This window comes from Mytilus edulis, chromosome 2 (assembly GCF_963676685.1).
Source record: "Mytilus edulis chromosome 2, xbMytEdul2.2, whole genome shotgun sequence".
NCBI classification, from domain to species: Eukaryota; Metazoa; Mollusca; class Bivalvia; order Mytilida; family Mytilidae; genus Mytilus; species Mytilus edulis.
The window spans coordinates 77504952-77529622 of NC_092345.1; the positions used below are offsets into that span (position 1 = coordinate 77504952).

Below are 24671 nucleotides of genomic sequence, written 5' to 3' on the forward strand. Positions count from 1 at the left end.
CTTACAATTTTATGCTTAAAGTAAAACGAAATTAATTTTTGAGGCGTATAAAAAAGTGCTATTGATACACTGTCCACAGTAAGGATCCAATTTGTAGACAACAAAAATAAAAAGACGAAATTTTGCCCCCCGACCATTTATGTCTTTTGTAGGCAGTGGCATCAATACAGTATATATGAAAAATCATCAAAGAAACTAGGCATATCAGTTTGGTATATTTACGTCAGTCGTGCGTTTACCGAAGTTTCTTTTTAATTCTCCCATTTTTGTCATGTTCCATGTTACATGCAACTTGATAAAAAGTTACAATCGCATTATATAAACATACCACAAAGAATATTGAAATATCTGAACCAACTCTGTACAATTCTTTGGATACCCCTCGTTTCAACATTATAAAAATCGCGAAGAGTATACATGACTATTATCACTTAAATGTCAAATCGAACAATATAAAGTCATTCATCAGAGATCCTCCTTATTCTATTTTTTTGTAAATAGTTCGTAACCAATAATACTCAATCGTTCAAAATTTAATCATAAGGACCAATTGAAAAATGTTGCATGTTGAGCAACATTCATTGGGACTCAAGTATTTAAAGGTTTAAAGTCCAGTTTAAAGTTATAGCTATTTTGTTTGTCGATGACACAACTAAATTGACTAAAAATGTATTTCAGTCACGCTATTCTTCTGGTTCATTTTGTAGTTTTGGCTGGAGCTGCTCATTTAAAGAAAGGTAAGCGATCACCAAGCTATGTATATTAAATAGATTACTATTTCATTTTCATTTTCTTACCTACTGCAAAACATTTTAGACAGAATCTTCAATATAAGGAGCCTGTAGTTTGAGGCGGTTTTCACTTATTGCTGCCTGCTACAGTTTTTAGCTGTTTTTTGTTTTATCGTAAATCTGGCCGTTGTTTTTTTTTTTTTTTTTTGTAATTGTTTTACATATTACCTATGATTATTTTCTTTCTGACTTAAATCATTTACACTTAAAAGGTATGTTGCATGCCCACTTCTGTCATTTATTGACCCTTCTTTATCTCATCCTAAAATACAAATCCCGGATTTTACTAAGAATTCCATTTAGATTCTGAAATAGTAGAAAAACAAAAATGGGTCCATAGTATACTGATGCCATTCTGGCAATATTATTTTCCATGTGGCATTTAAATTAGAAAGACTTTAACCTGAAGCGGAAAGGTTTTGTTTAGGTGTGTTTGTTATATGTTTTCTTTTTAATCATTATTGTTTTACTTTTTCGCTTGATAGTTATTTGTGTTTACAAAAAAACTTAAACGAAGTATGTATGAATTGAATAACCTTCATTTAGGAAATGCATTCAATTTCTTTCTTTTTTTTTCATATAGAAGAAGTAGCAGAAACCATTAATGAACTGGATAACATTGACGGAAGACAATTACGCGAGGTAAGTTTGTAAAACATTTTCAAACTTGATAATAATATATGGTCTAACAATAGCAACGATTAACATCCAAACTATCTTGATCATGTTTAAAATTAACTGATGCATTTGCCAAATTAGATTATAAATTGAATAAGAGTGTAGATTTCACAATATATGTGTTTAAAGATTAGCTGCAATAGACAATAGCTTCACGCAATATCTCCATAGACAATCTAGCTCAGTTGGGGATTCAAGGGGGGAGAAGAGGGTATATTGATCGAAAAAGATATCATTTTGAGCAATTAGTTTTCAAAAATGTGTAAAGCATAGCTACACTCTGTGGTATTTCGTCACTTTATGGCCCTTTTAATATTCCTGGATCCGACCAGGAACTAGCTTCATCATTTGTATTTCATAGGTAAAATTGGTGACTGATACGAGAATGTTTCAGTTTATGGTATATTTCATTATATTTATCAAATATTACTCTCCTTAAGAAGCTAGTTTGTCTCGTGAAATAGTGGGGTTATTTATAAAATATATTAGCGAGTTAAAGTCAGACATGCAGGAAATGATACTTTCCATTATAGATTTATCCCATTTTCGTTATCTCTTTAATTTGATGCATTCTTTTAAAACTATTAAATGCTCAAAGGCTACTGTGACTGAACTAAACGTATGCTATGATATTATATAAAAGACCTGAATTAATCGAACATCGTTGTTCATAGGTTATTCATGGGAAGTTGTCTCAGAAAAAATAATAAGAAATCTCATTATTTTAATATTACGAAAAAGACCTTAGGCTAGCATTATGATTTAATGTTCCACCATCGAAATCCGTGGAATCTTGTTTTACGTCAATTAATAATTAGTGTATGTTTTTGCTCTGTAACACAACTATTTTTACACATACGCGTCTTAATTTCAATTATTGCATATATATATTTCAGGTTTACTTAAAATTGTCTTACAGATTTTTTGAAAAATAGACGAAAACCCCGTTCATCGTATAGTACTTTGCTATTTGTTCTGTGTATAAAGCTCTTTTTTTCAAATTTTACATGTACTTATACTTTGATAAGTGTGGCCTTGATAACAAATATAACATTGCATTGTATAATATGATTATTTCAGATAAATCAACACAGGCAATTACAGGATAAGGACGAAAGCTATATCAGCAATGATAATGCCTTTCGAAGCAACAGACACCTTACGGAAAACTTACGGACACTTGATAAAAAAAAAGGTCTCGAAGAGGGGTACAAATTTGATAATCTAACGGTATGTTTTTTAATCTATTAATCTGAGAAATAAAATAACTATTGATTATCCTTAAAACCTTTAATCTAAATGAGAAGGTTGAGCTGAATTCTATCAATGGTTTTGAAATTGAAAGATTATTAGTTCTTCATACATTCATCATATTTTCGATATTCAATATATACATGTTATTTAGAAAAAGTTGTCATATTTCCAGTAGAGTTAATAGAATGGATCGTCTGTTGATGAGAAGCCAATATTAACGTTGTTTTTTTCATCTGTAAAAACAGAACCTCATTCAATAAAATCTAATAACAAAACGATGATTTAGGTAATGAAATTAATATTGGAATATAAGATGTCCATGATATTCTTATGGAATTAACCTATTTAGTTTTAAGCCTGTACGAAGCGAAATGAAGAACTTTGAATAGAATCAAAGTAAAAAGCGAATATGATTGAATAAAAATGTCTATCCTTATAATCACATCAAACAGCGATGTTTGATAACCTGATGAAAAAAAAAGAGTTCAAACGTATACATTCGATAAGTTGTTAAAATTAAATTCGGAAAATTCACAGTAGCTGAACAAATTGCAAAATTAAAAGTTCAAACACATCAAACGAAAATTAAGAATATTCCTGAATTAGTACAGATATATCCTTATGTAGAAATGTGTGGTTTAAACCTCAACCTTTCACTCGTATGACAGTCGCATACAAGTCCATTAAGTTAACCATAATCTGTGAACAATTCATCAATGAATTTTAACACGAGTAACTAAACATTAATCGATTTAAGAGAGACAAATTAAAGTAACAAAAAAATAGAAACTGAAGGAATGTATCATCAAACAAGAGGGCTTGTTGTCCAATGTTCAGTTTTCTGTGCAATGATTGAAGACTCAAACAAATTTATACAAATGCATTTTTAAGAGAGAATAAAACAGTAATTGAGTACTATCTTGGGACAGTAATCTGATAAACTAAACTGATCTAAATACACGTTAAATCTAAAAGTGTAGAATTGTCATACATGTAAAGCAAAATGCGAGCATATGACTGTTGGCTGAAACTTTAAATATAAAACTGTAATCGACAAAAAATGCCAAAAAATTCAGGGCGTCATTATAAAAAGCTATTTTTAACAATCAAACAAAGAAATAATTGAAAAAGGGCTTTCGCCTGACTGGGATCTCACATAATTTTTGAGATATAAACTTTCCGGCAAAAGTCGATACTTGACGATCAATTCACACTTGAAAACATTGATGGTGTTACATTTTAATGTTGTTTGGTTGTTCTCATCTTATATCTAATGCATGTCCCTCAGTTATAATTTGTTACCACGATTTTGTTTTTTGTTCATCGATTTACGAGTTTTGAACATCGGTATACTACTGTTTTTTTATTTATACTTATTTTTTTCACAGGATCTTGACCCTGATTCGCATTTGGCGTTTTTATTGAATGAAATGAGTATTGATGACCACGGAAAAATACACCAGGTACAATTTACTTCATAGATAATATATGAATTCAGTTTTAAAATATTCTTCATTTTGTCATTTGAAAAACTATGCGTTGACCGTGATTACCGTAGACTGTATTTGATTGTATTCCACAATCCCCCTTTTCCTTATTTTCTTATCTGAAAATTTTGATTCATGTTCTTTTAAGAAATGCAATCAGTAACAGTGTGTGATTACCAAATGATACAAACACTCACCCTTTTTTCATCATTTGTTCATCTCATTGTTAAAACAATTGAGCATAATAAAAGATGTACTATTACACATTGTTAAATACACTAAACAAAATTCATATGAAAATAAGGAGCTGTAATATGATAAAGTTATGCAACTGTTCAATAGAGACGATTGAGCCAGCTAGACACACTGCCTTTATCAACAACTATAGCATGTGAAAAGACACGACATCATCAAGTGTAAATTAATTCAAATGAGAAAACTATCAATACTATGTAAGTTTAAACTTTCTGGGGTTCGTGTTGTTTATTCTTTAGTTTTCTATGTTGTGTCGTGTGTACTATTGTTTTTCTGTTTGTCTTTTTTATTTTTGGCCATGGCGTTGTCAGTTTGTTTTAGATTTATGAGTTTGACTGTCCCTTTGGTATCTTTCGTCCCTCTTTTATAGAGATTCTTTATGATTATTAATTTAAAATGTTGAAAACCCTCCTTCCACGAATGACAATATATCCCCACAAATAGCAAAAAAGTCCTTGCAACCTTTAACTGTAACATAAAAGTATGTTCATTTTAGTTTAAAAACAATATTTGAGAAAATAGTTTCCATTTTTAATTTCACATTCGTTCACGGTTCAGGATAGGATGATGCTGGTGATGTTAGAAATAGACAGGAGGTATTCACTTATCTCTTACTGCATCATGCATAATCAGCTAATTTTAGTTATCATATTTTACAATTTGATTGAATAACCTGGTAGCTGGAAATGTTGAACTATTGTTACCACCTGAATGCTTTACACGGGGGTTTCGTGTTATACAATTTTGTATGTAGGATTGTATGACTCTTGTTATTTGTCTTTCTTCTTTTTCATCATGGTTCTGTCTGGGTTTTATTCGACTAGGGTATTTGAACGCCCTCTTAGTTTTTGATGTATCTCTTTTAAAATAAAGTTGCGATAATGGGTTATCATCAGTAAGTTCTAAGATTTGTTTACATATTTAAAATATGTTAGTGTTTTAAAATGTTTGATGATGATGACTTGATATATATGTATTGTAGAGGGTCTGAGTTATGATGCTCATATACATAGTTTGAAATTATCATTTTGAAAATTTTGAAAAACCTCCACGGAGTAATGATCATCTATCGCTAAAAATAGCAAAAAAAAGTCCTCGCAACCTTTTACTGTATCATGAAAGTCTCTATATATTGTAAAAGTATGTTTATTTTAGTTTTAAAACAATATTTGAGAAAATAGTTTCAATTTTTAGTTATCACATTCGTTCACGTTTCAGGGTACGATGATATAAAAAGTAAAATCACAAAAATACTGAACTCAGAGAAAAATCAAATCGGAAAGTCTATAATGACATGGGAAAATCAAATGACAAAACACATAAAAAACGAATGGACAAGAACTGTAATATTCCTGACTTGGTACTGGCATTTTCAATTGTAGAAAATGGTGATGTCTCTATATATTGTGAAAGTATGTTCATTTTAAATTTAAAACAACATTTAGAAAATAGTTTCCATTTTTAATATTCACATTCGTTCATGGTTCAGGGTACGATGATATAATTTGGTGATGTCTCTATATATTGTGAAAGTCTGTTCATTTTAAATTTAAAACAACATTTAGAAAATAGTTTCCATTTTTAATATTCACATTCGTTCATGGTTCAGGGTACGATGATATAATTTGGTGATGTATCTATATATTGTGAAGGTATGTTCATTTTAAATTTAAAATAATATTTAGAAAATAGTTTCAATTCTTAATTTTTACATTCGTTCACGGTTCAGGGTACGATGATTTAATTTGGTGATGGAATTCATTGATGTCTTAGCCACTATTAGACAAGAAGTATTCATCAATCCGTTATTGCATCAAGCATAATCAACTGATTTTGATCATATTTTATATTTTGATTAGATAACCTGGAAGCTGGAAATTTTGATCAATAGTTAGCACCTTAAAATGATTTACGCAGAGGGTTTGTGTTGTACAATGTTTAATTGTGTGTGTAGGATTCTGTTGATTGTTGTTTTTCTTTTGTCTTTTTATCATGGTTTTAACCTCTTTTTTATTATTGTTTTTGAACACCTTCTTGGTTTTTGGTGTACCTTTTTTGAAATAAGGTTGTTGGATTTATTTGTGATTTTGGGGTGTTATAAGTAAGTTCTTAAACTTGTTTATATACAAAATGTATTTCAAAGGAGTAGGTCCGGTAAGGACCGATTTTGGCCTCAAATTTCATGTTCATCTGACGAAAGATTTTGACCACTTTTTAAACACTTAAGTGTCTATTTTATTTGAATCAATTAGTTAATGTGAAAGATTTTAACTGATTTAGTCATTAAAAACGATCCGATTCAAGCTCAAATATGAAAAATCTACCAAATATGCCGAAAAATGACACTTTTCAGATGGGTTTTGTCAAAAATAAAAGTGGCCGCATCCGTGTTCATCCTCAACCTTTATATATGTTATGTATTATTATAAAATACAACTTACATTTCAATATTAAGGATGAACACGAATGCGGCCACGTTCGTTTTACACGAAAACCGTCTAAAATTTAACTAAAATGCTATAATTGTGAAGATTTCAGTAATTTAACATGACTTAATGGTGCTAATACCCGATATATGTGCATTGTATTGTCAAAAACAGCCCATATTTATGTAGCAGAAGCATTCTACTGTCCAATAAATAACTAAAAGAGGGACGAAAGATACCAAAGGGACAGTCAAACTCATAAATCTAAAACAAACTGACAACGACATGGCTAAAAATGAAAAAGACAAACAGAAAAACAATAGTACACATGACACAACATAGAAAACTAAAGAATAAACAACACGAACCCCACCAAAAACTAGGGGTGATCTCAGGTGCTCCGGAATGGTAAGCAGATCCTGCTCCACATGTGGCACCCGTCGTGTTGCTTATGTGAATACAAATCCGGTAAATAGTCTAATTCAGTAGGTCACATTCATGAAAGGGAAGAAGTAGTTACGACGTAAGGAACATATCCGATATTATTTGTGAAACGGTTATTCCATAACGGTCAACCAACTCGTGATGGCGTCCGTAAAATTTACGAAGGGATGATTTCAACTTCACCATTTGGAACTCTTGGTTTAATAGCTTCCTTGTGAGCAGTAACCCTCTATCAAGAAAATCATAATAGGAAATGCAAGCACGGGAATATCGTATCAATTGGGAGATATATACCCCGTATGCAGGTGCTGCTGGAATGTTGCTACTTAGAAATGGAAAGTTCACAATTGGAAAGCTGAAATCATCTCTTTTGTCGTAAAGTTTTGTTTTCAACCGACCCTCATTGTGAATTTCTAGATGTAAGTCAAGATATGAAGCCGATTTAACTGTATCTGTAGTATCCTTTATCTCCAATTCGATGGGATAGATGCGTTCCACATAGTCACCAAATTTTGAATTGTTTAGTGAAAGAACGTCATCTATATAGCGGAAAGTAGAGTTAAAGGATATTGCTAACTTCTTATCTTTCTTTCTAAGAAGTTCCTGCATGGAGTCAGCCTCATAATAATAAAAAAAACAAGTCGGCAAGTAGAGGGGCACAGTTTGTTCACATTGGGATGCCAACAGTCTGTTGAAAAACACGTCCTCGGAACGTTACAAATATGTTGTCAATCAAGAAATCAAGCATCTTGAAAATATCGGTTTCAGATATTTTTTTTGTTTGAATCAGAGTGATTCTTTACAAAGTATGATTTATCCCTCCCTAAGACAAGATACTTGTATCTACGTTGGCCATTCTTTTTTATGAAGCAAAGTAACTCTTTCAATTTGTCTTTTAGTTTGGAATGTGGGATACTTGTGTAAAGAGTAGAAAAGTCAAATGTTTTAATACTGTTACAAGATGAAAGAGAGTTAGATTGTATGTACTCTAAAAGATCTTTGGAATTTTTAAGTATCCACATCTGATTCACGCCACCTCTAGAATAGGCAGTTTCACAATAACTTTGAAGCCCGTCTTTGATTGCTGATAAAATAGAATAAAAACTAAAAGTTTACGTTTTAACAATTTTGTAAAACTGCTATATTTTGGGGCCAAAAAGGGTCTTACTGGACCTACTCCTTTTTAAAATATATAATGATGACTTAATATATATGTTTTGTACAGGCTATGAGTTATGATGCTCATAAACGTTTTTTTTTAACATTTAAACATTTGGTCGTGCACGAACCCGAGAAAAGTTAACACCTTATATAGATGATGTTCTTTCACTAAACAATTCAAAATTTGGTGACTATGTGGAACGCATCTATCCAATCGAACTAGAGATAAAGGATACTACAGATACAGTTAAGTCGGCTTCATATCTTGACTTACATCTAGAAATTGACAATGAGGGTCGGTTGAAAACAAAACTTTACGACAAAAGAGATGATTTCAGCTTTCCAATTGTGAACTTTCCATTTCTAAGTAGCAACATTCCAGCAGCACCTGCATACGGGGTATATATCTCCCAATTGATACGATATTCCCGTGCTTGCATTTCCTATCATGATTTTCCTGATAGAGGTTTGCTGCTCACAAGGAAGCTATTAAACCAAGAGTTCCAAATGGTGAAGTTGAAATCATCCCTTCGTAAATTTTACGGACGCCATCATGAGTTGGTTGACAGTTATGGAATAACCGTTTCACAAATGATATCGAATATGTTCCTTACGTCGTAACTACAATCCCCTTCCCTTTCATGAATATGACCTACCGAATTAGACTATTTACCGGATTTGTAATCACAAAAGCAACACGACGGGTGCCACATGTGGAGCAGGATCTACTTACCCTTCCGGAGCACCTGAGATCACCCCTACTTTTTGGTGGGGTTCGTGTTGTTTATTCTTTAGTTTTCTATGTTGTGTCGTGTGTACTATTGTTTTTCTGTTTGTCTTTTTTTCATTTTTAGCCATGGCGTTGTCAGTTTGTTTTGGATTTATGAGTTTGACTGTCCCTTTGGTATCTTTCGTCCCTCTTTTAAGAGTTGAATTGGTGGTCAAATTAGTAAATTGTCCCAATTCTAGGTCGTTTTCAATTTCATTTTCTTATATTTACTTAAACGTCTTAGGATTTCCATTTGTTAGGTTTTAGCATTCTCCACTTCGGACGCAATGTATTAGAATATTTACATTGAACATTGCATAGACAAAATATTCTTGTTTGTTACATAAAAAAAGCGGTTTCTGAGGATATACATTCTCTTTGGCAGAATCACATGTTATATTAAACTTGATATGAAAGATTTGTAGTTGGTTTACACGTTATCACAGAAGTCACCTTCAAAATAGTTGTGCTATAAAAGAATAACAATAACGAAAGTGATACCATAGCATAGTACTCACATAATAATATTTTTGTATGTCTACGTTTTTCCTTTATTACCATTGCCATATTTATGATAATTTTTTTATTTCTGTTTTAGCCCATTGGACGTAATATCAAGAATACAACGAGAGCCATTGCAGACAACTTAGATAACCATCCAGTCCCTCCTTCTGTGAGTAGTTTCATATAGAGAGTTTATGTTTATGACAACATTTTAATATCAATTAAACACAGCAATCTTGATAACAAATATAAAAGTAATGTCTCGTGATAAGATTATAAAAGAACAATATTTAGTTTATGATGACGGACAAAACATTTGGGCTGTCACTAGAAAATACAATATGAAAGATAAGGACAGAATTTCGGCTTCGTATCAGGCTACCTCAAAAAGATGTTCAAGAGTTTTAGAATGAGTCAAAAAGAATCATTTTCTTTCCAATTTAATTTTGTAAATGTATATATATTGATCAACAAACGAAACGAACCACAAGTTGGAACTACGATTTATTATAAAATATCATAGATTCGAAAAACTGTTATTTTTTTTTACAAATCAAATGCATTAGATTAGACAAAATCCCCTTGGCAGAGGAAGAGGTTTCTTTAAAATAAATAATAGTATTTTAATAGATGATAATTATAAAAACCATATAAACAATCGTATTCTAAAATAAAAAAAGAAAAGGCACTTACCAGAGATTCTAGAGATATTTGGGATATCTTCAAATCTGAAGTAAGGGACATAACTGTAATGTATTGTAAATACAAGTCATCTGAAAAGAAAAAGAAAATAAAAGATTTAGAAATGAAATTACAAAGATTAAATAATAACATTAATCCTTCAAAAGAAACTAAAGATGAAATAGGAAAAAAATTGAAAAAAATCTAGAAAATCTTTATAAAAATGAAGTTAAAGGTGCACAAGTAAGATCCCGAGTCAAATGGTTAGAAGAAGGGGAAAAAAACACAAAATTCTTTTTAGGTTTAGAAAAATCAAGACAAACAAAAAACAATATTTCGGCATTGAAAGATAAGCAAGACAAAATTATAACAGAGCCATCAGAAATTTTAAATTTAGAAAAATGTTACTATGAAAATTTATATAAATGTACAAATCCAGATGTTAATAATATTAAGCAATATGTTGAAGAAACAAAAAATAGATCATAAATTAAGTGATGACGAGAAAAGCTCTCTGGGTGGCAGCATCTCAATAGAAGAATGCACTGAAGCCATTTTTAATATGAAGCTAAACAAATCACCAGGTATAGATGGTCTAAGTTTTGAATTCTATCGCACATTCTGGGATAATATAAAAGAACTAGCTGTAGAAGTTTTCAATAGGTGTTACGAGAAAGAAGAATTAACATATTACAAAAATTAGGAATAGTATCTTTATTGTACAAAAAAGACCCACTATCCCTAGACAATTATAGACCTATAACTTTACTAAATGTAGACACCAAATTAATAGCCTATACTTTAGCACAACTGTTACAACCTGTTTTATCGAAAATAATAAACAGTGATCAGAATGGATATTTAAAAAATAGGTACATTGGTTTTAATATCCGACAGATTCAAGATATCATTGACTACTCTGAAACTTTTAATATAGATGGTGCTTTATTATTTATAGATTTTTCAAAAGCTTTTGATTCGTTATAATGGTCATTTATGTATGAAGGTCTTTTAAAATTTGGTCTCCCGCAGTCGTTTATTAAATTGGTTAAAGCTTTATATAATGGTGTCATGCTAAATAATTGGTGGATTTCTGAAACCTATAGCATTTTTCGTGGTATCAGATAAGGGTGTCCCTTGAGTTCGATAAATTTTGTTATAGCTGTAGAGATTCTGGCATGTAGAATAAGACAAGATACAGGTATTAAAGGATTTCAAATCAATTTTGATTCTAAAACACATAGTCTTAAAATCTCACAACTTGCAGATGATACTACTCTCTTTCTTAAATCAAAACAAGAAATAAGCCTGGCATTAAATTTAATTGAAGAATTTGGAACTCTTTCTGGTCTAAAACTTAATAAATCAAAAACTGAAGGAATATGGCTAGGTAAATTAAAACATTCTAAAGATAAATATGAAAACATAAGTTGGAATAAAAGCCCCATTAAAAGTTTAGGTGTATATTTTGGAACTAATAAAGTTGAATGCCATAAATTAAACACACAAAATATTTTGAGGAAGTCAGAAAAAGCAATTTCAAATTGGAAGAAAAGAAAGCTTACAATGATTGGACGAATAACAGTAATAAAAACATTAATCATACCAAACATAACCTTTTTAGCATCAGTAACCAATTTATCGAGAGACTTTCTAACACAATTTAAAAAACTAATATTTAACTATTTATGGCAAAACAAAAATGAGAAAAGCAAGAGATCTACTCTATGTAATGATTATCAGGAAGGAGGTTTAAAAATGATTGATATAGATAGTTATGTAACATCAATCCATATATCTTGGGTTAAAAGGTTAACAACAGAAGAATTTTCAAATTGGAAGGTTATACCTTTATATTACTTTAACAAATTTAGAGCTAACTTCGCTCTTTTAAAATGAACCCGGAAAATATATATGACATACCAAATTTTAAAAAAATTATGCCAGAATTTTATCTAGAAATATTAAAAAGTTGGTATAAAGTACATAATAGTTCAATGATAAGCAAGGGGTTAAATTTCAAAAGTATAAAACAGCAATTTATTTGGGGTAATCAATTAATTAAATTAAATGGTAAAAGTCTTGTTTTTCCAAACTGGATAGAAAGCGACATTTGTTTTATTAATGATATAATAGATAGACAAGGTAATATCTCCCAAAAAGTAATCTTAAATAAATTGAAAGAAAAATCAAACTGGATAGCAGAACTTTCTAAACTAAAATCTGCAATCAAAAAGGAATGGAAAATCATGTTAAAATCAAATCAATCAATTTCAACTAAAGTTCAAGTAGACAGAAATCTTTACTTAGAAGCAAAAAACAAAGCCAAATCAATTTGCAGTAAAAACATTAAAAGCTAAATATATATATAATTATATCAGAGGTATAGAAAGTGACACACCTATTGATTTCATAAAATGGAAAACAAAATATTCAATCTAAATTCCTCAAATCAAATACAAGATATATTAAACTTTACATTTCACCAGTTAATCGATAACAAACTAAAAATGTTTGGGTGGAAATTGATTAATTTTATATTGCCATGAAAGCAACTGCTTTATCAATGGAAAATAATGAAGGATAATCAATGTCATATACGTCATAAAGTAGTCAATTATAATCATTTGTTTTAAAGAGTGTGAATTTTTACAAGAATTTTGGATTTAAGTTGGGTTACTACTAGATAAAATAAAAATAGGTACACATATTTTATCAATGCAAAATTTAATACTTGGATACAAAATTCATGACAGTTCATAATTTGATATTAATGTGTTGTTAACAATTGTTTTATTTGCTGTTTACAAAAGTAATTATGCATCAGAGTTAAAAAAAAAAAAAGTACATAGATGTATACAGGGTTTTTAAATTAGAATTCTTAGAATGGTATGAAAATATTAAACTCTTAGAAAGAAAATGTAGTAAATTTTTGAAAAAAAAACATTTAAATATCTATAAGTTACCGCAATGTAATTCAATAGGTGAGGTGTGCAAGTACTCATGATTGAGTAGTTGTGTGACAGGGAGTGTGTGTGTGCAAGTTTTGTTACCAAGTTTGTGTGTAGGTACATGTGTGTGTCTCAGTTTTTTTGAAAGTTAAGACATTATACTCGTAGAGCAATATCATGTTTTTCATTTATGTTTTATGTATACTGTTTCTCTGTTTACACGAAACGATTGGCAATACTTTATACAAAGTATCAACAAAATCTCATTCTTTATCCATGTTTTGACTATGTTAACTTACTATCAGAATGTCATCAATGTTTGATACGCATATATAGGCTAATGCATCAAGTTTTGCAACATTCTGTAGCGCATTCAAGTTATCGTTAAAGAAAACAAACAGTTATTTCATTAAATTTAAAACTTACCAAATGAGTTAAGAATATTCCAACATACAAGAATGAATAAAATACACGTGTTCGAGATACATAATAAACATCTATACCACGTGATAAACACTTAAAATAAGTAGAAAAACGTAAACAGAGAGAACGTATGTTTTCCGGATTGGTTACTATGCAGATTTTGTAAACTATATAGATTGTAATATTTTATTACGCACATTTGAAACTTATAATAAGTTTATCTTGTGAATCCCTTGGTTCATTTGATAATTCACACACAGGGATAAACCTATTTGGGATAGTTGTACCTTTTAGGGTATTTGTTAACAACCAATAGTGCAATAAACAAAATAATTATCAATAAAAAAAAAAGATTTATCATAAAATATAAAAAAAATCGAAAAACTGTTAAATTTTTACAAAGCAAATACATATGATTAAAAGAATTTGACCAAATTGGAAAGTTAGAAAATACCGAGTTATTGAAGAAAATGATGACAAGAATCAGCACTTGATTTCGAAGATGAGAATCAAGTATTCAAATATCTCCAAAGGCATTCAAAATTTTAAGCAGACATTTTTAAGTTTAAAAGTTTCAGGTTATGATATCGATTTTTGAATTTTGGGTAAAAATAAGATTTTTGAAATAACAAAAATTCACCAAATTTGTTTTAGGGTTTTTGCCTTTTAATTAATGGGTTTGATGAGAAAATAACACTCTGTAAAAGTTAGACCGATTCGGCAATTATTTACCTCGGTGTTTTGTATCCAGTTTCGTTATATATGGAAAATGCATTGCCTTCTATCGTTTCTTTTGTTGACTAGTGCAGATGTATACATCAAACACAGTTAAATGAATCTTAGGTCAACTTTGACTGTTGAAACAGACCTAAAATAGACAATTGCGACGAAACGATTTTCATAACTGCCTTTTGGTCCGCACACCTTGTCGTACTATTCATAGTTTGCTCATGTGATTAAGCCAAACATATTGCAATTGTTGTCAGCATCCTCTAACCACCAATGACAAAAATGAAATAAAAAATAAATCATTGTCATTAAGTTCAAAAAAAAAAAGCGGAATGAGCATCCCAAGAGTATAAAGAAATAATTGCTTTTTGACCTTGTTTAGATAATGCATAATTTTGCGTAAGAATAATGTTGTAATCAGAATTGACAATGCAACATTGTAACCTAACTTTAAAGTATTGTGTACCAATTTAACATTGTAAAAGAACAGCAGACGAAAGGGGTGCCGAAAATCTGAAACTTAGAGGATAGTGAAGCGAATTAAACATTAATTTTCTGTATTATTGATCGACATTTTAGCGAATGTCCTAAGTTTGACTTTACTTCTGTGCGATATTTTTAAATTTTGGTTCTGCATATCATTCGAGATTTCGTGTGACGTCCATTTCGCGGAACTGGTATATATTATTGTTAAGGGTCAGCTAAGTCCGCCATGGATGCAGGATTTTTCGGTGACCGAAACAATGATCTGTTGAACTATTCGTTAGGTAAAAGAAAAAATATAAAAATACCGAACTCTGAAGACAATGCTAAGCGACAAGCCCTAATAAAATGGAAAAATTAGAAGCACAAACACATCAAACGAATTGATAACAAACGACATATGCATGACTTCGTACAGACATTGTTGTTTGAAAAACAAAAAGGTCGATTAAACCTGGTTTTATAGCGAGCTAAACCTCTCACGTATGTGTCAGACGATCACATTCAGATACAATTACAACAATGTGTGAAAAAAACGAACCGACGTAATAGATAAAAATGTAAACAATATAGGTATAACAGTCAACATTTTGTTATGATCTTAGTTACTATATAAAAAAAACAAATATGTTAACAAAGAAAAACAAAATGACATATAAACAACACACTTTAGCGAAAACAAATAAAATAACACACAAATATACCATAACACAACCACATAATGACGGGATATATAAGTACAAATGTACTGTGCCACGTCAAATAGATAATCACAAAAATGGACTAAAAAGTAAAAGATAAAAATAACAAATACATAAATAACCCTATGTTATTTAATTAAGATACGCATAAACTCATCAAAGATACCAGGATTAAGTTTTTTCTCGCCATAACTTCTACATCTCGTAATGAATGTAAATGAAATTATCACATGACTTAAAGGGAACCGGTAAAAAATTAGCTTTCTGTCCTCATAATTCTCACAGTTTTCATGCTGGTATATATTTGTTTCTTTTTTAGGATCCATCTAAGAGAAATTTTGCCCCACATGTGAAGTTGTGGCCGGGTGGAATTGTTCCTTATGAGATTAATTCAACGTTTAGTAAGTCGATTTACATTTACGACAATTGCAAATAAACAATATTCAAGTCTTAAACGGTACATTTTATTATATTTTAACATATGCATTGTACATAAATACATGTATTATAGTTACCAAATGAAAGAATTAGATCATAAAAAAGATTACATTTGTATAGCTTTTGGTCTCCTACCAAACTCAGTCAACAAGTCTCGTTTTCAAACATTCAAATAACGTGTCCACCGTTAAATCTGGAAATCAATGGTTGCATAATTTAAATACATGGTGTATACATGATTATTAGTTGGATAATTTATTATCTATACATTGTTTGCATTAGAATCGAATTTAACCCTTTAACATTCAAGGATTTTTTACCTTTTCTTCCCGAATAAAGGATATCTGTTTTCAATCAATTGCACATTTCGATAAAAAGCTCACTCAAAGGACAAGTTAGACTCATCTGATAGATAATTGACCAAGGTTTCAGGAAAACTTGATTTAAGGAAAATAATTTCTTACGTTGGTCACGTGATATCCCTCAAAAGTCACGTGACATGCTGAATTAAAGTGACAAAAATGTACAATTCAAGCGGAAAAGCGGTTTTACAGACATTTAGTGACAAAAATAGAATATAGTTTTAGTGTTAAATTAATGCATGAAGACTTTCGGAAACGTTATCGGTGAAAACTGTATACAGAAAGATGCAAAACTTGTCTGATTGGTAGAAATATCAAGACTCGAAACACCGAAAAATAGTGGATTTTTTGAGAATTTTTGTCATAGTCAAATAAATGGCCCAAGTTTATGTTAAAGATGTACTATTCATAACTGCTTACAGAATAAGCCTTTAGGAAAGAATTTTGAGTAAATTTTGAATGAAAATCTGGTATTTTTGAGTGCCCAGGCTAAGAATGTAACAAAAACAGAGAGAGGGGAGAAAAAGGGGGGGGATTTTTTCTTTTTGATGTAAATCATGTATTTCAGTTGTCTTAATTGAAATTGAAAGTAAAGTTAAGTTAAGTTACATTTAATATAGGAATTTATTTTTTCATCTTCCGGCAGTGAGGTTTGAACACGCGATCATCCGGGTGTAAGTCTGTGCATCTTTCCACTGAGCCACAGAAACCATTGGGAAACTTATGAAATTTAAGCATATAAGTCACCTTCTCTGTAAGACTAGAAATTAATTTTGGGAGAACATAATCAAACTTCGTTTTCTTAAGAAGCTATTTTTTGAAAATTATTATTTTTTGAAGCAAATTTGTAAGAAAGTTATTCAGAAATGTTCGTTTTTTCGTCTATATGTCACTATTTCTATACCTTAGCGATACGATATCCACCACCCTCATAACCAGACACTAAAGAAACAAAGATTTGTTATTGCTATTCCGACTTGGCTAACAATTTTTAACACATTTTAGATGTTCTCATCTCTTTTGCTATAAAAACTGACAAAAGAAAACATGAAAATTCCTTGTAATTTGAGTTTGTTTCAGTGTTGATACTCTATGAATCAGATTATTTGTATGTGTATGAGTTTTACTTACAGTTTTGATAGTATTCTTGTAAATGATCACTGCACAGTTATCAAAATTGTCATTTTAAAACAAAGAACAGCAACAATTTGTCTTGTGACATTTTGTGAAAATATTCAATTTAAAAATAGAAATAAAACAGTTTTCCTCCAAAAACATCTTGTCAATATAGGGCAAATTGGCATAATGCATTGTATTTTGTTGGTTTCAGACACCAAAAATCAAGTTGGTGGTATACTGATCTTCAATTTGAGCCCACAACCACATATGTACGTCAAAAATTGTCAACGATACAAAACTTCATGCAAACTACTCCGCCACAAATTTTGCTTAACGGTCAAATTGACCGGTAGGAACGTAAAAGGGTTAAGGGATAAGTTTAAACATATCTATTTATACTGGATTTGGAAACAAGTTTTGCAACTAATATAAATTTCTTTCCACTTTGCGGGTGCGAGTGCTGCTTTGTGGCGGCATCAGCCTGTTCCTTTTTGAATTCTACAAAGGTGTCTTTTACGTGCAAAAGATATGGCTGTCTCTTAACATGGGTCAGCCATTATTCGTCCCAAATGGTGTCAAGGGAGAGCAGAAATTCAGTCCCTGAAATGTTCATCTCGGAACAATAACAAGTCTTCAACCCGCCAAAGATTAACATTTGAAATTCTCGGGACACCTTACAAATAGTTTTTATTATGACAATGCAAGGAGAAGATATTTAGGGACAATAAAAACTATAAGTCGACGAAAAACACGCAATATCAAGGCCTTGTTAACCCAGATTTAGACCTTATGGTTCGAGATTCGTGTTGAAGCTGTTTATGTAAATTTATGATTGTTTCTTAGATGTTACAATTTTATATTCATATGATATGATTTGTAAATTATCGAGTGTGTCATACCCCTTGTATGACATTTTCGACGAGAGCATGGCTTGTAATGCATTCATAAGAGATAATAACATTTAGATGAAATCAGTACCGTTTAAGTTTGAGTTAATTCGAATCCTTCCGGTACGCTTTGTTTGTATTTCCCAAATAAGTTTTTAAACGTCGGTAAACTCTTCTGTCACTATGAAGCATGTATGTGTAAATTTAAGGTTTCAAATCAAATTGAATTTGTGCCGATGTTTTTGATAATTGATTTTGACTGCGCATGTTTGCAACATAGACTACCCTCCTATCATCACTTATAGTCTTAAAAACAACTAATGATTTTATCATTCGACAATCGAACAGACCCTTACAGTTCTATCTCTAGGACATCTTTATCAATTTATATAGTTCAGTTTTTAGTTGATCTAATTTATAATTATTTTTTATATTTAATTAGTTTTGTTTGTTTGGCTATTTATTTCTTCCTTACTCTTTAAATTTCTTTTATTCAAATTGTTTTCTTTAAATTTTATATTAATTTAAAGACATTATTCTGAGATATATCAATGTAACTTTCATCATGTATGATGATTCAAACATTCGACACAAGAACAAAGCCTCGCAGTTGTTCTCCATGACACCTTTATTAAAGAATATAGTTATGTATTTAGGTTATCCAATTCACTATTCTTTAATACCTTATTAGTTTCATTTATTTGCCGATCTATATCGTTTTATGGCTTTTTTCACAAGTGAAATACTGCTTACTAAATCAGTTCAGAAAACATCTTTGACATATTAGCCTGATATATATAGATAAAGCCCAGTTGTATCATTATTCTTTCTCCTTCTGGCAAAGCCACCAAAAACATTAAATCATGAAGATTTTTTTTTTATTTTCAGCTGCTGAAGAAAGAACAAAAATTGTTAATGCAATAGCAGATTTTAATGAAAAAACATGTGTACAGTTCATTCCATATGACAGCAATACTCATGATCATTACGTTTTTTTTAATGATGATGAAAAGTGAGTATATATAGGAACATCATTCAATGTGTCAAAAGTATTAATATCATATCACTAATGTTAACAAGAATCATCTAGAATACCGCACAGTATAACATACAATATCAACCACAAAAGCCCGACTCCTCTTATCTCACTCAGAGCAATGCAGAAGACAGAAAGTCTGATCTGGTACGGGAACAATCTGTGGTTTGGTTGAACTAGTTGTGCATGCGTTCAAATATTTCATTTAAGCACACAATCAAATATTTTTACAGTAAAGCTGTGATATGACGACGGCTAGCTTTAATATGGAATAAAAAAAGCCACAGAATTTTGTAAAGAGGACCAGAAAGTGTTCGTCTCTTCAGGAAGCTAAAGCGTTAAATCTGAACTTTTTTCAGACTTATCATTATTTATTTCTAATTTATATAAGATCTAAGAATTCATGAAACTCGGAAAAGCCTCGTATTCTAGATTATATTATCAACGCTGTTAAACGTGGTCAAATTATTATAATTGTCTGAAATTGAACCTATGAACCAAATTCTAAAAAGGAAAATTCTACCAAAAAGAAATATCACCAAAAAAAGTGAGCTCCGAGGAAAAGTCAAAACGGAAATTCCATAATCAAATGACAAAATCAAAAGCTCAAACACATCAAACGAATGAACAACAACTGTTATGTAGAAAAAATGGTGGATAAAACCTCGTTTTATAGTTAGCTAAACCTCTCACTTGTAAAATTGCATGATATCTAATTAATTTGGGATACAATACAAAAACTTTTTTGCTACAGGTAAACATTTGATTTACAGTTAGATCATAAGTATCTACGAATAGGTTTTTTTTTTCGTACATCATCTTTGAAAATAGCCCTACATGAGGCATCATATTAAAAGTTCCCATTTCAAACCTGATTGCAAGAACACTGTTCTTTTTCACCACGGTTAACCATTATTCATTTGTAATAACTCAAGAATATATAATTAATAGTGTACACTAGAAAAGCTCGTCATGAAATGCCCGTTAACGCTTTGTATTTACAGCCATACTTTTAATCATTTGTTTTCTTACTGCTTGTAGCTATTGTAATTCGTATGTTGGACAAATTTCGTACCTCATTCCCCAAAATATAGGTTTGAAAAGAAGCATCTGTTTAAAGGTATGTATTGGGTATTTTTGTTTTTTGTTTTTTTTATAACAATACGATTATTAGGTCTTTCCACCTTTCGTGTGGAAAGACCTATTGATTTTGTTCTGATTATTTTTTTTTTCTTCCGCCTAATTTTTTTCTTGCGGTGTAAAAATGTTTCAAAAGATGTCGCTTAGTTTTTTTGTATATGAGATCATACAGTCTATACGCTTTTGAAACTCACCCTGTTTAACCGAACACTTTTCTTTGTAAGAGTTATCTCCCCAAACACTGTTTTTCTTGTTATCAGATCTCCTCCGTAACCGTAAAAGAAAGCGACAAATTTATTTTTCCAAATTGCTCGTTCTATCCTCAGGATGTTACGTTTTATTTCGACCGAAGCTTTACGAAGACCCCATATGAGAGTAATTTCCCCTTTTGTATTGAAATAAGTGAAATAAATTTGTAACTGGAAAACCATAAGTGATAGAGGCCTAGGGTCTTTTGATTTGAGGCCCTTGCTCAAAAAGTATGAAAATGAGGTCAAGGTCAAAGGTCAAGGTCATGTTCAAATTTTTGATTTTGGCTTGTTATCTCTTATTTTCAGAAATCATACAAGATATCGACAAAATATTTTCACACAATTGTAAGTTGCGACATGTCGTAACATGTAAACTTTACTTAAAAGGGTACGTAACATTTAATGCGAGTTTTGCCCCATTTTATATCTAATATTAGTTGTATGGTAATATAACTCATTAACAATATAAAGTAGAGGCCTAGAGTCTTTTGATTTGAGGTCCTTGGTTGATGACCTTGAAATTGAGCTCAAGGTCATAGGTAAATTTAACGTTCTAGATTTTGACCTTTGCTTTTTCCTCTTATATATACATGGTAAAGCCATGGGACTTTTGGCAAAAGGTTTCAAGCTATGTGACCTTGAAAAAGACAACCGGAAATGACCTTTTGTAAACCGGAAGTAGCCATTTTTTGTACTAATTTCATGTAAAAGTATATAGAACCATCCATTTTTGGAATCAGTGTCAAGTAAACTATCAAAACATACCGGAAATAACATCTTTTAAACCGGAAGTAAAACATGATCTCCCTTATGTATATCTTTTTGTATAGAAACCATATATTTTTGGAATCAGCGTCCAATAAGCTGTCATTTGACGCTAAAATTGACATTTAAAACCGAATTTTAATATTTTCATATAAAAAAGATCCTTACTGGTGGAAAGACCATCAATGGTTCTCTGAACAATTGGTTTTTAATTTTCATTGTTATTCTCATTCCAAATAATATCATTTACATCAACGAATATAATTGTTCTTATATTAGAAAAAGGCATAAGATGCCAAAGGGACATTCAAATATTATAATTTGTCCTCTTCAAAGCACTACATATAGTTTACAATTTCAACTCAAATGAAAATCTTTTTAATGATTGAAATGATACTCAAAAATAGAAATAAAAGACGAAGTATGAATAGGTTTTAGAAAAAAAGGGTAATATGGTCTTTAAAGAATTAAGATCTTATTGCATTCCACGCAGAAATAAGCATAACTTCAATTTTGATTTTATTTTGTTTTCAATTTTTAGAGGGATTCCCTGCAATTATAGATTTTGATCAAAATATAACTATAACTGAAAAAAGAATTTTAAAAAAAACTACACTGGCAAATGTATATTCTCAGCTTATTGAATTTATTTACAGAAAAAAAGTTGGCAGCTAGATCAAACGTCAGTCAAAAGATAACACTTAAAGCAACAGGTGCTTTCGTATATTTAATATGCAAATTACTTGAGTTTAAGCAGACCTGTAAGGACTAGCCAGGAAAGGTATAGTCTGTTTTACCTGGCCTGTCCACAGTAAAACGGTAACTTTTGTTATTAAGATAACAACTGATAACATTCAAATATACAAATACAAATCAACAAGAGAAGCTCTGACACTATGATTAATATAATGTTCTTATTTCCTATGACATTTCATGTTATATTGTTACTTTTACAGAATGGAGTAATTATTCATGAAATGCTACATGCCGTTGGTTCTTACCATGAAATGTCTCGACAGGACCGAGACAAATATATGACTGTTGATTTTGATAATATAGAAGAAGGAACGAAAAATGTAAACTACATATTACAACAAACAAGTGATATTTCTCCATTTGACCCAGCATCCGATTTAATGTATGGTATATATGTAAGTCTTATTAAGAATCATCATTTCTTTTATTTTCGGGTGTCTGTTTAATTGTTTCAGTAACAAACATCTCCATTTATAAATTTTACCTAGTAAAAATTATATCCCCATTACACCATTTCAGTTTTACAATCGTAAAAATGGAAGCCATCGTATGTATGACGTGCTGCCAATTGAGCTCTTGAAAAAACAAAAAAATATCCACACCGCACCATTACGATCCTTATATGCCAGTTGTGTTTTAATCGGCAGAATAGTAGCTAATGAGCATGTCTGATCGGTTGTCAGGTGGAATTTTCAAAAATTCATGAACATTTAAAACATTTTAATTAAATACTTTGTGGAAGGGCAGACTAAAAATGTTCAGTGGTTGAAGACTATAAAACCTTATTCAAGCACACAAAAATATGAAGTTTTTTCGAAGATATACATTTTCAAGATCCACTTGAAAGTCTGTCGTCAAGTACTATTGGTAAAAATTTGCTATTCGAACACACCTTCTCTGTGTTTTTGATTCATTAGAAAGGTATTTCACTCGACCCATATATATTTCATTTTTTAGTACTGTGACTGGTTGATGTTAGAAAGTCAACCTGTAGCATTGATATATAAAAATGATAGAATCTGAAGTGAGATGATGTATCAAATACGTTTTCAAGACAAAATATTCAATACAAACACGCCCTAACATATAGAGCTGCACTCAATTTTCTCTTTTCGATGCAATAGTTACCCATTTTTTGGGAAATTTTTCGTGAGGCACATAATTGATGGACAGAAACGAAAATTAAGGAACAAATCAATTGATATATTTTGCGTACGTTGTATTTTTATTTCCAACTGAATAGACACTTATGTCGTCGACTTGATATATAATTGTTCTGCTTAACTATGCAATAGATATATTGAAAACTTTTGCAAATGCTGTTTGTATGAAAAAATAAGTCGTAATTTATCCGACAATTGTCCTTTTTTTATTCACTTATCAGAATTGATGTAAAGTGGACATTTATCCTTGTCCGCCCTAAAACATTGTGTCAAACTAAATGTATTTGAAACTGAACTTTGAAATAATCTTCATTAACATTGTAATATTAAAACATAATAAGAGTTTAATAATGTTAGTTACATAGTGCACTAGTGACCTAATACGATAGATATGGGGTCAGTAAATTCCATATGGGGTGAGAGCGTAGAACACTATGTAACGAATTTATCTTACCGACTATCTTAACATGTGATATTTAGACTAATGGCCTATAAAAGTTGTCAAGTCTTCAACACTGTTAGTATTATGATCCAACTTCCATAGGTCTATTAAAAAAATCAAAAAAAATCCAACAATACCAACTTGGTAGCTTTAAATGTGTTGTATGGAATTAATTTCAATCGTTCATTATCCATTTAATCGTCTGTTGTTCCCACCGCCGTGTTGTATGGAATACACATAGTATACATGCGGTTGCTCTTAACCAATCATGTTCTTATAAATATATAGGAGGTAAGATAAATCCTTATATACAAAGATATATAACCGAGTCATCAAGATGTCTCACTTAATATTGTTCTAACGTTCCGATGTAAAAGATGTCATGAAAAAATCGTGATTATATGTATATGCAATTAGCTGTTTCTTTAAAAAATATTATGATTAAATGTAATCCTCCGATGGGGCTAGTAGTATTTGATTTTTTTTTTTATAAAACACAACACATCTTTGAAAATTTTCAATCACAATTTCGATATTTTGGCAGTAATATTAAAACTGTAATTTATACCTTGCGG

General features: G+C 30.7%; 1 protein-coding gene across 1 annotated transcript in view; it reads left to right on the forward strand.

Moving 5' to 3' along the window:
- The first annotated feature begins 548 nt into the window (after positions 1–548).
- Positions 549–24671, forward strand: part of LOC139513016 (MAM and LDL-receptor class A domain-containing protein 1-like) — a 54766-nt gene continuing 30643 nt past the window's right edge. Inside the window, exons 1-9 of the mRNA XM_071301077.1 lie at positions 549–737; positions 1375–1433; positions 2550–2699; positions 4112–4186; positions 9864–9938; positions 16057–16138; positions 19432–19555; positions 20621–20699; positions 22692–22886. Coding sequence (XP_071157178.1) covers positions 668–737; positions 1375–1433; positions 2550–2699; positions 4112–4186; positions 9864–9938; positions 16057–16138; positions 19432–19555; positions 20621–20699; positions 22692–22886 — 909 coding nt within the window. The 5' untranslated portion in view covers positions 549–667. The remainder of the gene's footprint in view (positions 738–1374; positions 1434–2549; positions 2700–4111; positions 4187–9863; positions 9939–16056; positions 16139–19431; positions 19556–20620; positions 20700–22691; positions 22887–24671) is intronic.